This window comes from Lepidochelys olivacea, assembly GCF_965140295.1.
Source record: "Lepidochelys olivacea isolate rLepOli2 genome assembly, chromosome: 2".
Classification (NCBI taxonomy): Eukaryota; Metazoa; Chordata; order Testudines; family Cheloniidae; genus Lepidochelys; species Lepidochelys olivacea.
In genome coordinates, this window is record NC_140412.1 from 119,684,774 (window position 1) to 119,699,547 (window position 14,774).

At 38.8% G+C, this 14,774-nt stretch overlaps 1 protein-coding gene across 5 annotated transcripts in view; it reads right to left on the bottom strand.

The window, feature by feature from the left end:
• PRP4K (pre-mRNA processing factor kinase PRP4K) overlaps positions 1 to 14,774 on the bottom strand; it is a 50,543-nt gene that overhangs the window by 19,492 nt on the left and 16,277 nt on the right. For all 5 annotated transcript variants that reach the window (XM_084620915.1, XM_084620913.1, XM_084620914.1 and 2 more), the window contains exons 2-7: positions 13,541 to 14,737; positions 10,314 to 10,484; positions 9,836 to 9,991; positions 6,206 to 6,287; positions 4,749 to 4,959; positions 358 to 431 (exon numbers count right to left, since the gene is read on the bottom strand). In XM_084620915.1, coding sequence (XP_084477041.1) covers positions 358 to 431; positions 4,749 to 4,959; positions 6,206 to 6,287; positions 9,836 to 9,991; positions 10,314 to 10,484; positions 13,541 to 14,737 — 1,891 coding nt within the window. The remainder of the gene's footprint in view (positions 1 to 357; positions 432 to 4,748; positions 4,960 to 6,205; positions 6,288 to 9,835; positions 9,992 to 10,313; positions 10,485 to 13,540; positions 14,738 to 14,774) is intronic.

Here is a 14,774-nt window from a genome sequence, read left to right on the forward strand (position 1 = left end):
TTTGCACAAATTCTGGGAGTAGCTTTTTTGTTTTTTCTTATATTACTTTGTGCTTCCTCTGCAAAGACAATGCACAAAAGCCGTTGCAGGTCCTGCATAAACAGTAGGCAAAATCCCCCAGTATTTCTCCAGGGAAAACTCCCATTGACTTCAGTGAGAGCTTTCCTGGATGGTACTTGTAAGAATTTCCAGATCAGGCTCAATGGACTTTTATTAAAGTTTTCAAAAGATATTATCCACCTGATTTTACAAATTTTAGTGAGCCAAAATACAGGCATAAACGACTTGACAGTGTCCCTTTAATAACACAGCAGCGAGCAAATAACGTGCATAAATTATCTCTCTAAAATTACCTACATCAAAGTATGCAGCAAACATATCATCCGATTCTGTGAACATGTCAGGAGCTAATAACTTCTTCTGAGCTGAGCCTTAAAAGGAAATTTACATTACTCAATTTGAAAAGGAAAAAATAAACTAAAAGCACAGATTACCAACAAACAGAGGTATTCTGGTGTGTTAGCAGTTATCTTCTCTATATTGAGAATCTACATTATACAGCATTAAACTTATTTACTAGTTATATAAGACTACAACCAGGCACTTCTTTTACCATTTCTCCTAGATTATGTTGGTTTATGGTATATTCTTTTACATAATTAACCTGTTTAAAAATGCAACACAGAGCTTAAAATCTTTCATTTGCTTTAAAAAAAAAGCAAATATTTCAATTGAAGACTTAACTGAAATGGCTTTCTAACAATTCACATAACAGGGAAAAATTCTGTATTCTACACATTCCTATGCATAACCTGTAGACTGAGTACATAACTTAGAATTATTTTTTTTTGCCAATAATATGAGGTACTTTATTAAAAATTTTAAACCCCCAAAACTCTTTCCCTGGAAGTTTCTCTCTCACAGCCAGAAAAGAATCTTCTTGACTGGATAGATAAAATAGCTGATGGTATTTTTAATTGTTCTATTTAAAAGAAACATTTTAAAATGCAGGCAAGATTATCCCTTTCTCACCATTTAATCATCTTTAATGTCCCAAAAACATTTTATAGGTTGATAACGTAAAAGAAAAGTTCATTAAGGGTACATGTTAATGAAGACAAAACTGGAATTATTTCATAACATATTAAAGTATGATCATTTTAATATTTTGGAGTAAGTTACATGCATCCCTGCCAGAGTATTGAGGAACCCACTTCCCCCAGCATTACACCCCAAAATCCTGCACTTTCAAGGCCCCATATGACAGCCACCAGCCTCCTTATGATAGATGACTGGACTGGAATCAATTGAAACCAATGTAGGTCCCGTAATCAAGCAGAGAGTGCCATTAAGAGATAGAGGGCACTTCACCATACTTCTCAAAATGTCTTTCATTTGAGTCCCAAAGTTACCTACATTCCACAGAATTTGGTGTTCCCTTACACTTCTACTCTTGAACAACATTTACATCAGAAATAAAGGAGAATTAAACTGAGATTATACAAAAGCTGTTTATGCAAAATGATGAATCCAAAATATTAAGTTTTCTTCATATATAATTTTTTGTGCCTCTTCTCATTTAGTCTCCCTTTCCCCCCTCCCTGCCTGCCCCTTGAACATATCGCATCCCACATTTGAACGCTGGCCAGTTGCTAGTCCACTGATGGCAGATCATACTGCCTCCACAGGAGGTCACAACACAGATAAAACTTGGCTCTGACAAGCAGCAGGACAATCTTTTAAAATTGTCTTTCATTTTATGTTTCTATTTATTTTAATACCCACCCTTAAAATCCTAGAACAAAATTATTTAACGCTTTTTAATTTTAAGTACTACTACTATGACTTTCTCTAACTGTATTTTCTTTCGTTTTTATATTGTGTATTTTGTATTTTAATTATTTAGTATTTTAATTGTTTGTGTAGTACACAAAAGTGTGTCTTGGCAGGGTGCTTTCTAAATACTATTATTTTTATATTAGCTTTTCAATTTAGCAAACTGATGATTTGGTGTATTTTTCAGAGTTGAAACAAGATTATTCTTTACAGATAATCCTACCACAATCAGCAATATTTGACAGAGTTGCACACAGCTCTAAAAAAAAATATTTTGTTAATCAAGGGTTATAAAACCAGCAAGGAAGCACTATTTAAAATGCTACGTGCTAGAAATCACTGAGCTAAACTCTGCCATCTAGTCCCTCTGTTACACTGATATAAAAGAAGAGGAAGCCAGTTTGTTGGGGCAGGGGGGCCTCCCTAAACACACTAACAATAGGACAAGAACTTTTCAGAATATTCAGTGGAGCGCTAGGCTAGACTACCAACCTCAATGAGATGCATCCCTAAGAGGTGTGCAGTCTGTGAGCCAGAGGGTGCACCTAGCCTCTAAGCCAGCTAGTACAATTGCTGCATGCAACAGCAGGTTGAATTGCACTCTGATCTTGCTCAAAAGAACAAAGTGTGCTCCACAGCCCTAGTTAACACACTACTCCTGAGGGAATTCTGCGCCAAAAAAATTAAAGTTCTGCAAAATTCCACATATTTTATTTGCCAATAAATAAATGTGGAGGCTCCAGCATGGCTGTGGGGTGCACAGGCCACTGGCTGCAGGGAGATGGGAGATCACCGTGCATCCCTCCCCCGCCCCAGGACATGAACTCAATGGTGAGGCTGGAGCTGATCCTGACACTGCGCAAGGACTGGGCCTGCCCCACAAACACCCCGAGGCCATGCCCCTCTGTGCCAGGCACACCAAGGTAGCAAGCAAGAGGGACAGAGTCTTGCACGCACGCACACCCAACCCTGGCCCCCAATCCTGCTGTGGAGCAGGCAGACTAAGCCTGACAGGATCCAAGTGTGGAAGGGCTTAGTGTGGGAGGATCCAGGTGTGGGATGAGAAGGTTCTGTGTGGGGCAATCTGGGTGCAGGTAGCTCGATGGAGGGTCTGGGTGCAGGGTGGATCTGAATGCACCCCCCTCATTGGGGGGTTCCAGGTGTAGGGGGAAATGGGACTCAGCAGGGGGTCCAGGTTAAGATGGTTGGGGCTCAGCAGGGAGGGTCCAGGTACTGGACAGCAGGGTTCACTGGGGTGGGGGTTCGAGTGCAGGAGGCTCAGCAGGGGATGTTCTGTGTCCAGAGGTGGGGGTCTGGAAGCAGGGAGGTTGAGGCTCAGTGGTGGGGGTCTGAGCGCAAGGGGGCTCCGGATGCAGGGGATGAAGCTCAGTGGTGGGGTCTGGATGCAGGGGGGCTCTGGATGCATGGAGTTGGGCAGACGCGGGAGCAGCTCCCCATACAGTGACCCCTCCCTCAGGGCCGATGAGTGATGGGGGCAGGAAGCAAGGGGCAGGGGAGTGGGGCATCGGCATGGTGTGGAGCTTCCTGGGGATGGGTCTGACCTGGCTCTCGCCCAGCCACTCCATGCAGGGGAAGAGGAAGTCCCATCCTCCCATGTGCCCACCCGGGACTACCAGCTGAGCCTAGGGTGCAGGGTAGGAGTCACCAGCCAAGCCCTGCCCCCTTCCCCCCCCGCAGTGATTTACCCCTCCACCAGCTGCTCTGGGAACCCAAAATGACACGCCCGTGCTGCTTGTGAGGGGCATGTGACCACTCTTGCAGCTTCCCTTTGCTTCCCCATCAGAAGTAATTTTTCTGTGGTGAAGCAAAGAAATCTGCAGAGGACATGAATTCTGTGTGTGTGCAGTGATGCAGAATTCCCCCAGGAGTAACACGCTTTAGCACAGGATGCACAAGACAGGTGTTCTTTGCTTCTCTTGCTGAAGCAGCCATGGCAAGCTTTGGTCCTATATTTATAAAATATATTTCTTCACACAACGCACAGTCAACCTGTGGAACTCCTTGCCAGATAATGTTGTGAAGGCCAAGACCATAACAAGGTTTAAAAAAGAACTAGATAAATTCATGGAGGCTAGGTCCATCAATGGCTATTAGCCAGGATGGGCAGGAATGGTGTCCCTAGCCTCTGTTTGCCAGAAGCTGGAAATGAGCAACAGGGGATGGATCACGTGATGATTACCTGTCTTGTTAATTCCCCCTGGGGCACCTGGCACTGGCCGCTGTTGGAAGATAGTCTACTGGGGTAGATGGACCTTTGGTCTTACCCAGTAGGGCCTTTATGATGGTATTTTAAAGCCAACATTACTTTGCTACACATTTTTTTGGGAACAAAACAAATACTTCCACCCATAAAAGCCATATTTTGTGTAGCAAAGCACAATCCTGGTACAAGTTTCTTCTGGCTTTGTGGCAATTAAAACATTCACAGATCTGTGCACATTCCTCAATGACAATGACTAAGATGAAAATAAGTCAAGGTTTGCCAAACAGAAAAGGAAAAAATAAAATCAGCAGAAAAACAATTTGCGATCTTCCAAGAAAATGTCACATATCTTGGAGATTTAAAAATATATTAAACTAAAATAAATTGACGGTTCCTTCTTAAATATAAAGGAAGACATTAATGTCTGTTCGTCCTAATTTGCAGCACTGACTGCTTAAAGTGGTAATTAGGAACAATGAAAAACTCTCACATTCACACCACCATTCCTCAGAAAGTGTTTTAACAGTTCAGTTCTATAACTTTCTGGGGGGACATTTTCAACACTGTCTAAGAATTAACTTCCTTCACAAGTCTGAAATTATGATATTAAGAAATCTGAACAAAATATGCCTGCAAAACAGATTAGGTATTTCATTTCAAATTGCATAATGAAATTTCAGATTCTTACCATTATTCTGTTCAACTGTCATGAGATTGTGTTTGGCTTTTACAGAGGCCTCAAATGTATCAACATTTTCCCGTTCATACTCTTTAACATCAGCAGCTACACGTTCTAGAATGTCATCTGGTGAATTTGAACGACTACGTGTGCTGCTCTGAGGACTGCTTGGTTCAGATGGCACAGACATGTTACTGTCTTCAGTCAGGTACTTGTATTTCTGCAAAGAAACTTTATCAAGTTATTCTCAGCATCATGACTTGTCCCAATCTAATTCTATTGTGTATTTTGGGGCATACTTTTTCCTGAATCTAACTAGCTCATTCTAAAACTTAATCTGTATCTTTTCTTTATACATTATCTGAAACACTAATCAAATTGTGAAGCATGCTAGTTGTGAGATACAGAAAGAAACATGTGTTGTCAAAATATACCCTGAGACAAGACATTATTGTCCAAATCTTCAAGCTTGATTTATAATACTTCAAAAATACCTTTTTAGGCATTTAGATTTATTGATAAAACCTTTGTAAAAACTGATTTATTGATGAAGAAAGCAAGGCAAGAAGGATAGCACTTGACCATGTGTGGCGAAACGTCAGCATTGAGAAGTCCATTACTAATATTCTGGTGTATAAGAAGTGAACTCATGCTTCAAGGAGAAAATAAGAGCTTTGAGTCTTGCAACCTAAAACATTTACTATTCTATATTAGTTTGAAAGTACAGAAATCTCAAGTGTTATTTTCAATTTTGAAACATTTTTGTAACATTTCTCAAGGTAGCACCAGTGCATCTTTATGTGTAACCACACAGAATGGTAACATTATTAATTATTATTAAGCACCTGCTGTTATCAACACTTATTTTAAGGGTTTAAAATATAAACAACAGTATGCTAAGAATATCAGATAACCGCATACATGGTACCTAACAGTTTCACAACAGGCAAAAATAACACCAGTTCTGCTCAGCTTTCTGGATGCTTACATAGAAGACAAACCTTTCATTTCAAATAAAACTGACTAATCAGATTACAATCAATATTTCTGAGCCTTAACCTCCACTCTACTGTCATTGTGGTATCAGCAATATACCAGTGAAGACAATAAATGTATGATTTATCCTTTGATGCAATTACTATATAATTTTATAGTCATTTAAGTTACACAAAATCTAAAAAAAAGCCAACTCTCACAAAAATGACTCATTTGGAGTAGGTTGTTTAAGTTTTTAAAAATAAGTTGTGCACCAAAAATGTAAGTTTCAACCCAGACAATATTTTTACAACCACATTGAAAAATAAGTGACAGATAGTGACAGCCTTAGCTTTATTAATGTAAGTGTCCACTTGAAAAATATCACTGTCTCCAATCTTATTTTAAAAGAATCAGTAAGACAAAAAAGGTTTTTACTGTACATGTTTAGACAACTTCAGTAATCTGAGGGTTTTAATACAGTGGCCTACCTGAACAATTGCTTGTCTCTGTAATCTTCTCTGCTCTATCAGTGCTTCTTCATCTTCTTCTTCTACATCAAAGTCTTCAAGGCTGTGAATAATTAATTATTAATAATTGTATAGCACCATAAAAATATGTGGGTCTTTACAGAACTGAGTAAAGATGTAGTCCCTGCCCCAGAGAGTTTACAATCTGAAATTAAGAGTAATTACACAACTCTTTGCCTCAAAATACTTGGAAACAAGAACACAGATTCTTTTGAAGCATAGGAATAACTATAAACTTCACTCCTCTATAGTCTTACTACAGATTCAACTGTTTGAGGCAAAGCAAAGGAAATCCCAAAATTAGTTTTCTGAAGCTCCTTTATGAGAAAACATATGCTCTTCGGTGTGCGGCAATTCTCCAAAAACAGCCATATTTTTGGAGTTTAATGTACCCTCCTTACATATACCCACATCATATATCATTTGAAAGCTTATTGTATGCACACTTGGATGAGGTACAACGTGGAGCTGTCAAGTGGTGCCGTAAACCTGTAGGTGAGGTGAAACAATGGTACCCAAAATGAAAGTCATTTTTTGGTCAATTCCGGAAACACCACAACATGACTAGGACTACAATTTTTAATGTTCACGTTAATTATAATATCTTAATGGCGTTCCTGTTAATCATAGTTGCCAAACGACAATGTATTAAAAGATTTTTATTGGTTTTGCCTGTGGAAGCATTATTTTTTTCAGAAATGATGAAGGTTGTGCACCCGTAGCAGTAGATTGCATGTCCCTAATTTGTACTGCATCGTGAGTAGATATAAATGTATGCAAACTCCTAATGTAATTCTTCTCCTTCAGAAGCTTTTTTACATATGATGAAACATCTAGTCTGCCTGGTAAAATGTTTTAATTTGTAGTGCCTATGCATGCAGTACTAGCCTTTGAAATATTCCAGAAACTACTTTTTTAATTCAGTGACACTTCTGCACAGGTCAGATTAGTGTTATAGATGACAATATACAGTTTCATACTATGAATATGCAAAAGCTATGAGAGAAATAAGTGGCCTAACAAAAAGTAGTGAAGACAAAGTCCACAAACAAGTCCGTCCCTATTCATTGCAGACGCAAGAAGATCACGTTACAGCTCTTACCAACCATGTCATCAACAATATGACCAACCTATTTGACCCTGACTCACATCCAGAGGCACTTACCAACATATCTACTGGACTGCATGAAACATGAGATGTACAACAGACTGTACTGAGAATAGCAAAGGGTGGTGAAGAACAAATGGAGAGATCTGTGATTCTGATGGGACATGCAGCTTTTCCAGCCTTGTCAAGAAATCTGGCATCAAAACATTTGCCAACATGGACAAGCAAGTGAAGTATAAATCTGGCAATGGAGGGATGATAACAGCAGCAATCAGTCCAGAAACTGTCTTCTGAAAAGCGCTCTCCTTAGCAAGATGCACAGATGATATTTCAACACCAACTGTTCTTCACCCAATAAGAACCTGTGCCTATGTCCCTCTTCCATGCTGATGGAAACATAAGGACAAAGCTGAATTAGGGTAACAGCTGGAAGCTCAACCTGAAAGAATCCATCAGTTAACAGCATCCAGCAAAGAAACCACAGTGTACATCAGAGATGCCCTGGCTGTGAAAGAAATAATGGCAGGAAACAAATTCCACACATTTGATTAACTGGATGCTGAGTACTTGAGGCAGGTCCTAAAAAGATTTGACAAAGCTAATTCTATGACAATAACTCTGCGAAAACTACAGAAAGTCAGTGCCAGACAGGACTTAAGGTTGGATGCCAAGAAATACCAGGTGATTGGTGGGCATCCTGTACCTCCATGGAAAAAGTTTCTAAATACCGGATCCAACAGCCAGTCACCTGTAAAATTCCTCTGTGACTATTGTTCAAAATGCTCATGAGAGTGTGGGAGCACACCCAACACAAATACTCCCTGTTGGGGGCTTTTCCAAAGGTGAAGTAGCAAAGTCCATCACCAGTAGAGGTGTTGAAAAAAGCTCAAGACTTGTACAGTACTCATGAGGAAGCGGACACAAGGATGCTTCTGTATCCTGTATGTGCCAATATGGCTTTGGGGCTTCTTGGAATATGTGTTTTGTTTGAATTCATGGTTATTGTGTTATGTGAAGGGATAAATAATACTTCCTTATCCACTTTGTCCCTTCATGATTGTATAGACCTCTATCCTATCCCCCCAAAACTCATCTCGTTTCCAAGCTGAACAGTCCCAGTCTTATTAATCTTTCCTCATATTAATCTTTCCTTGTTTCCTTAAGCTGTTCCATACACTTAATCATTTTTGTTGCCCTTCTCTGTACCTTTTCCCATTCTAATATATCTTTTTAGAAATGGGGCGACCGGAACTGCACACAGCATATCATGGATATATAGAGTGGTATTATGATATCTTCTGTCTTATTATCTATCACTTTCCTAATGGCTCCTAACATGACTGCACACTGAGCAGATGTTTTCAGAGAACTATCCATAATGACTCCAAGATCTCTTTCTTGAGTGGTAACAGTGAATGTAGACCCCATCATTTTGCAGATATACTTGGGATTACATTTTCCAATGTGCAGTACTTTGCATTTATCAATACTCAATTTCACTGCCATTTTGTTGCCCAGTCACCCAGTACTGTGTGCTCTCTTTGCAGTCTGCTTTGGAATTAACTATCCTGAACATGGGTAGCCAGAACTATACACAGTATTCCAGATGAGGTCTAACCTGTACCTTGTACAATGGTGTTAATACTTCCAGTGTTTTATATTTTAAATTGAAACAGATGTCCAGCAAATCCATGAAAAAAATTAGGAGCTGAATAATCAAATATTTATTGATTTTCTTCTCAGCTCCACTTCTCCTTGAAAATCTGAATGTTAAATATAAATATATCTTTTTAAGAGGGTCTCAAAACAATTTATGAGGTTTTATTGAGCCTTACATCTGTGGTGTACTATTCTAAACTCCTCCCCGCCCCCAAAATAAACAAACTGAGGTACAGCAAGACTAAGGCCATGTCTACACTAGCACTTTTGTCGGTAAAACTTTGTTGGTCAGGTGTGTGAAAAAACACACTCTGACTGACATAAGTTTCACCAACAAAAGTGCCAGCATGCACAGCACTATGTTGATGGGAGATGCTCTCCCTCTGGCATAGCTACTGCCACTTGTTGGAGGTAGTTTAATTATGCCAACGGGAGAGCTCTCCCCCGTCACAGAGCGGCTACATGGGAGCTGTGCCACTGTTAGGTCTCTACTGAGACATAGCCTAAGGGATTTGCTCCAGAAACACAGCAACTCAGGATTGGGAACAGAGCACTCTCCTGCCCACGAGCCAATACTCCCAGCTAGTTTTTAAATTCTCTATAATTATGCAAAAAGATTTTGATCACCACAAAACCAGTTTACCACACAGATTAGTACTGAAACAATGCAAGAGTCAGTGCCCTTGGCTAACATGAAAGAATAGGTCATTACACTGGTTTTGCTTAAATGGACACAATACAAAGCTTTCAATAATTAATTCTCCCCATTAATGGAACCAAATCTTTACTCGTTAGGAAATTAAATATTAGAAATTCATTCTTACTTCTCATCTGATGAGGATTCCTGCTCAGCTTTCATGCCTTCAGAAAGACTTCCTTTAAATTTATCTTCCTTAACTTTGCTTCTACTCCTACGTCTACGACCACCCCGTGACCTAGACCTCCTCCTAAGCCGAGATCTACTCCTCCGACCTCTATCCCTGTTGAACAGAAGAAAAATACAGTGTTGATTTATGTCCACATAATATTTAGTTGATACTGAAATATATAAATAGGCAAACCAAACAACCCTTTAAAATAGTAAGCTTTAACAATTAAACTAATGTTAAGATTCTGAAGGAGGCGAAGATGAGTGAAAGAATGTGATAATGTATAACTTTTTGGGGAAGTGAGAATATATGCATGCTAGAGCTGTTATGAATGAGCTAATAAAATATTTAATTTTTATTCTATCCAATTTGAATAATGGGCCTGTATTTAGACAATACTGAAAAGAAAAGTTCCACTGCAAGACGTTTTTACCTCCTCCGAGGAGACCTGCTTCTCCTTCTTGGAGACCGGCTACGTCGGAGTGGTGAACGAGATCTCCTTCGGATGGGAGACCTAGATCTTCTTCTGGATGGTGACCATCTGAGTGGGCTGGCTTCTTTTGATCTCTCACGCCTAGAGAGAATATCATCTCTAGGTCGGGTTCTTGAAATTAAGAAGAAGAGAAAGAAACTAGTATCAGGGACAAACTGAAAACAAAAATCACAATTCCCTCTTAAAGCTCACTTTAAAAGCTTACTGCAAGTGAGACTCCACCAGAGGGGTAAGTATACTTCAGCGCTGCCAGTCTGCTTTGCATGTCTCCCATCCCTGGAAATATCTGCCCAAACACAGACCTAATTCAGCACAACTCTCGCAGTAAACTTTGTTAATTACCATCACAGAGCTAGAAGAAGTAAAAGAAAGTTTTTAAGTATTGTGTAAATATTGGTCTATTTTAAGTTAATGTGCAACAGTGTTGAAATGAATATATACATAAAATAAAAATTGAATCCAGAGGATCTTCTCCTCCACATTACAAATAATATCTCAAATTTGGGCTTAAACTACTTAGCTGTAATCACTGTAGAGTCCATTTTAATTTAGAAAACTGATGTGGCCAGCCGTGATTTAATTAACATTATGTGGACACTATTGTAGCAGGAGTGTTGGTGATTCTGTGGAAGGCATCTTTGCACTTGTGACATTACTGAACCAATTCCGTACTGTTGGTAAGGGCCACAGTTTTGTAAGTAAATATTTCAAATAAGCTTTAGTATTTTTACAATATATACCAACAATTCTACATGAATGGCAAGTGAATAGTTATGCAGTGTTTGCATGACAGATGCAACATAATGAAGACATGAGAGCTATTTAAACTGTGAGTAGTTTTCTAATGAGATTGTGACAGATGATTCAAATGTAATTTTAAACAACTCTATATTTAAAGTAAAAAACTAATATATTTCAATATTATTTTAAAAATATTTTTAACCATTGTTTCTTGGAGGTCTCCCTTTCAATTATTAACCCAGCCCAAATCGGTTTACTCTGGTGTAACTGAATCACAGCATAAGGTACCATAACAACAAAGAAAGCTATAATCCTAACGTTACAATAGTTAAAAATAATTTTAAAATAATATTGAAATGCATTAGTTTTTTTTACTTTAAATACAGAGTTGTTTAAAATTACATTTGAATCGTCTGTCACAATCTCATTGCAAAACTATTCACAGTTTCGACAGAGATCTCATATCTTCATTATATTGCATCTGTCATGCAAACACTGCATACCTATTCACTTGCATTCATGTAGAATTGTTGGTATATATTGTAAAAATACTAAAGCTTATTTCAAATATTTACTTACAAAACTAATTTCAGTATGAGCAATCAAATGAACTGAAAACTGGCTGAAGAAGCAAAGGGCAAAAGCAAATGGCAAAGCACTGAGTGGAGGAGCTGTTAATGATGCACTGTTGTCTTCCTGAGTCATCAAGCTGGGAGCTCCAGAGTTATCACAAGCAAAGGCAGAGTGAGATTAATAAGGTCTTGTCCACAATGGGGATTTACCTGGCCACCACCATCAGTGACCAGTCACCAGCGCACCCTCACTGGTGCAAATCCAGAGTGCAGGCAAACAAAGCCACTATTTCCACTGGTAGAGCTTTCCTCTACCTGAAACTAGAGTGAGCGCGACTGGGGCAAACAGCTTAGCCTGCCTACACTAGCCACTTGCAGCAGGTGCAGCTACACAGGAGGCTGGCCACCAGCTACTGAAGCAAATCTCCAGCTCATATAAGACTTAAGACTCTTCAGTATCATTCTGCGACTGCTTGGGAACACTATGAGCAGCAAAACATTTATGAGAGAGGAGGATTCTGAAAAAATCCAGGAGCTTCTGGAGGCACTGAGCAGCGGAGTCAATCCCAGAGGCACAGAGCAGTACAGACATCTCCCCACTAGTCTGTAGGCTTGCAAGTAGGGTGCTCAGTGAGAAAAAAAAATCTCTCTCCATTCAAGCAGCTAGAGGGGCTTTAAAATTTTAGACACCTAGATTTATTAGACTAGGTCCTAGCCTCAGCACAGGGTGCCTGCAAAACAAAGCTTTTAAACCAATTTTTTTACATCCTCAATCCTGGGCCAGCTGTCTGCTGAGCTGGACCCGTTGGTATAAATTAAAAGTTACTTACTGATGTTTTTAAAATGTGCTGCTTTATACTGCAGCAGCTGCAGCTCCCAGGTGAGCTGCAAGCACTCTTTAAAAAAGAAAGACCTATACACCAAACATTAAAATCTTTTTCCTCAAGTTTTGATTCTTGTTTAAAATGATTTAGTTTCAAATAAATGAATATATGTTTTAAAAGAAGATTTCTTCTATTAGGATGGCTACTGTCCCAGCTTTATCTGTTTCAGAGAAACAAAAACCACCAGGAAACAGATTTTCTATGGATTTATATTTAAAACTATACTTAACTGTTTCTCCTACTATTATAATAAAATATAAAGCATAAAATTCAGAATGCACTTAATAAGAGATTTAAGTCCATCTCCCCTGATTTTAGGTATAGTTAAGAAGCGTGATGCTGCACAGGGCAAAGCAGCCATACCATCGAACACATATGCAAAAAAGCAGCAAGATAAATGCTGCCATGGCTCAAACAAGCAAAAATCATCTTTAAAAGTGAAAATCTCTTAAATAAATTACTAAAAATGGCATCTTCTTAGTCTGGTGTGTGTATTCAGCCATATATGCTGATTTTATTACTAAAATGTTCTCGTTAGCATTACAGACCCAACTCTGCTATAGAAGGATGAACTAGATTTTATTTAAGCTTGTACACACTCCACAGGATTGTTAAATACTTTCTAAATACAGGGCAAAATTCTGTGCCCAACTGACAGAACTGAGAACAGAATTTGAGCTACAGAATATTTATTATTAGGGATGATGAATGAGCCACGAAAAGAACCCACATGAGTCTCAGAACCCAGGTTAGGCTTGAATGACTAGAAGTTAGAAAATACATCTATTTGTGAACTGAACACACACACAAACTGTAAGTTAAGACAATAAATATGCAATCTCATGATGCCATTTTTCTCAGCTATTTTTCGATAAAGCTGTACTTTAAGATGATAGTACAAAATTCTGAAGCCTTCTGATTTTTGCACTTACTTGAGCATCTTTGGTGTTTCTTAATATTTTAAAGTTACCTGGGGGAAGAAAGACGCCTCCTTTCTGATTCTCTTCGTTTCCTTTCTGCTGATCTGCTCTTTGCTCTTCTACCAGGAGACTGAGTTCGAGAGGGTGATTTACTCTGTTTTGATCTGCGATCATTAAGAAGAGGAGATCTGCTTCTTCGTAATTTATCTCGTTTTGGAGATAAGCTTCTTCCTTTAGGGCTGCGGCCAGGTCTTCTACTAGGAGACCTGTTTTCTTTCCCTGAAGAAGCATCTTTTGAAGGAGATTTAATTTGCTTCTTCTCTTTGTCAGTCTCCGATCTCCTTGATTTCCTGTCTTTTGATCGTGACCTTCTGTCTTTGGATTTGCTGCTTAGTTCTATTGGAGATTTGGATTTTTTGCCACGATCTCGACTTTTGCTTTCATTTACAACTGGAGACCTTCTGCGATCTCTTGCTTTACACTTATCATCTGCTTTATTCTTATCCTCCGGAGGAGACTTAGACTTTCTATTTTTCTCTTGAGACCTCCTTTTAAGGGTTGGAGACTTTGATTTCCTTGTTTGATCTTGAGATTTAGTTCTTTTAGATGGGCTTTTTGATTTTCTCCTCTCTTTTGATTTGCTTCTAGTTGCTTTCTCTTTCACTCCGTCAATTCCTATCTTGCTTTTCTTTTTATCAGATCTGTGCCTAGTCCGTTCTTTTGATTCATTCTTACTTGCTTTTTTTGAACTTGTTTTATTGTCCACAAGCTCTAGTTTCCCCTTAGTGTTTGATGATTTAGTTGAAGACCTATTGCCATTTCGCACCTTTTCATTGATTTCTCCCTCTTCTTCCGAACCTGACTCATAACCTTGTAATATTAACCCCATCCCAGATTGAACTTTTCCTTCCATTAACTCATTCTCAAGTTCAGCTTTTAATAATGCTCTTTGTTTCTCCAAATCTTCTAGAGGAGCTAAGAAATCAATTTTAGTTCTTTTTGCTGGTCCATCTTCTTTGTCAGAGGCATCAACAACCTCTTTCCGTTTATGTTTCTTATGTTTGTGTCGGTGTTTATGTTTTTTGTCCTTGTCTTCTTCTGAAGAATGTTTGTGTTTCTTGTGTTTACTTCGGTGTTTGTGTTTCTTTTTTTTGTGTCGGCTGTGCTTATTCTGAGGTTGTTCTACTTCTGATATTTCACCATTTTCTTCATTGACACTTCTCTCAGAAATATCAGCATCTTCAATTCTGCAAGTACATTAAAACATACATCAGCAACTATCAA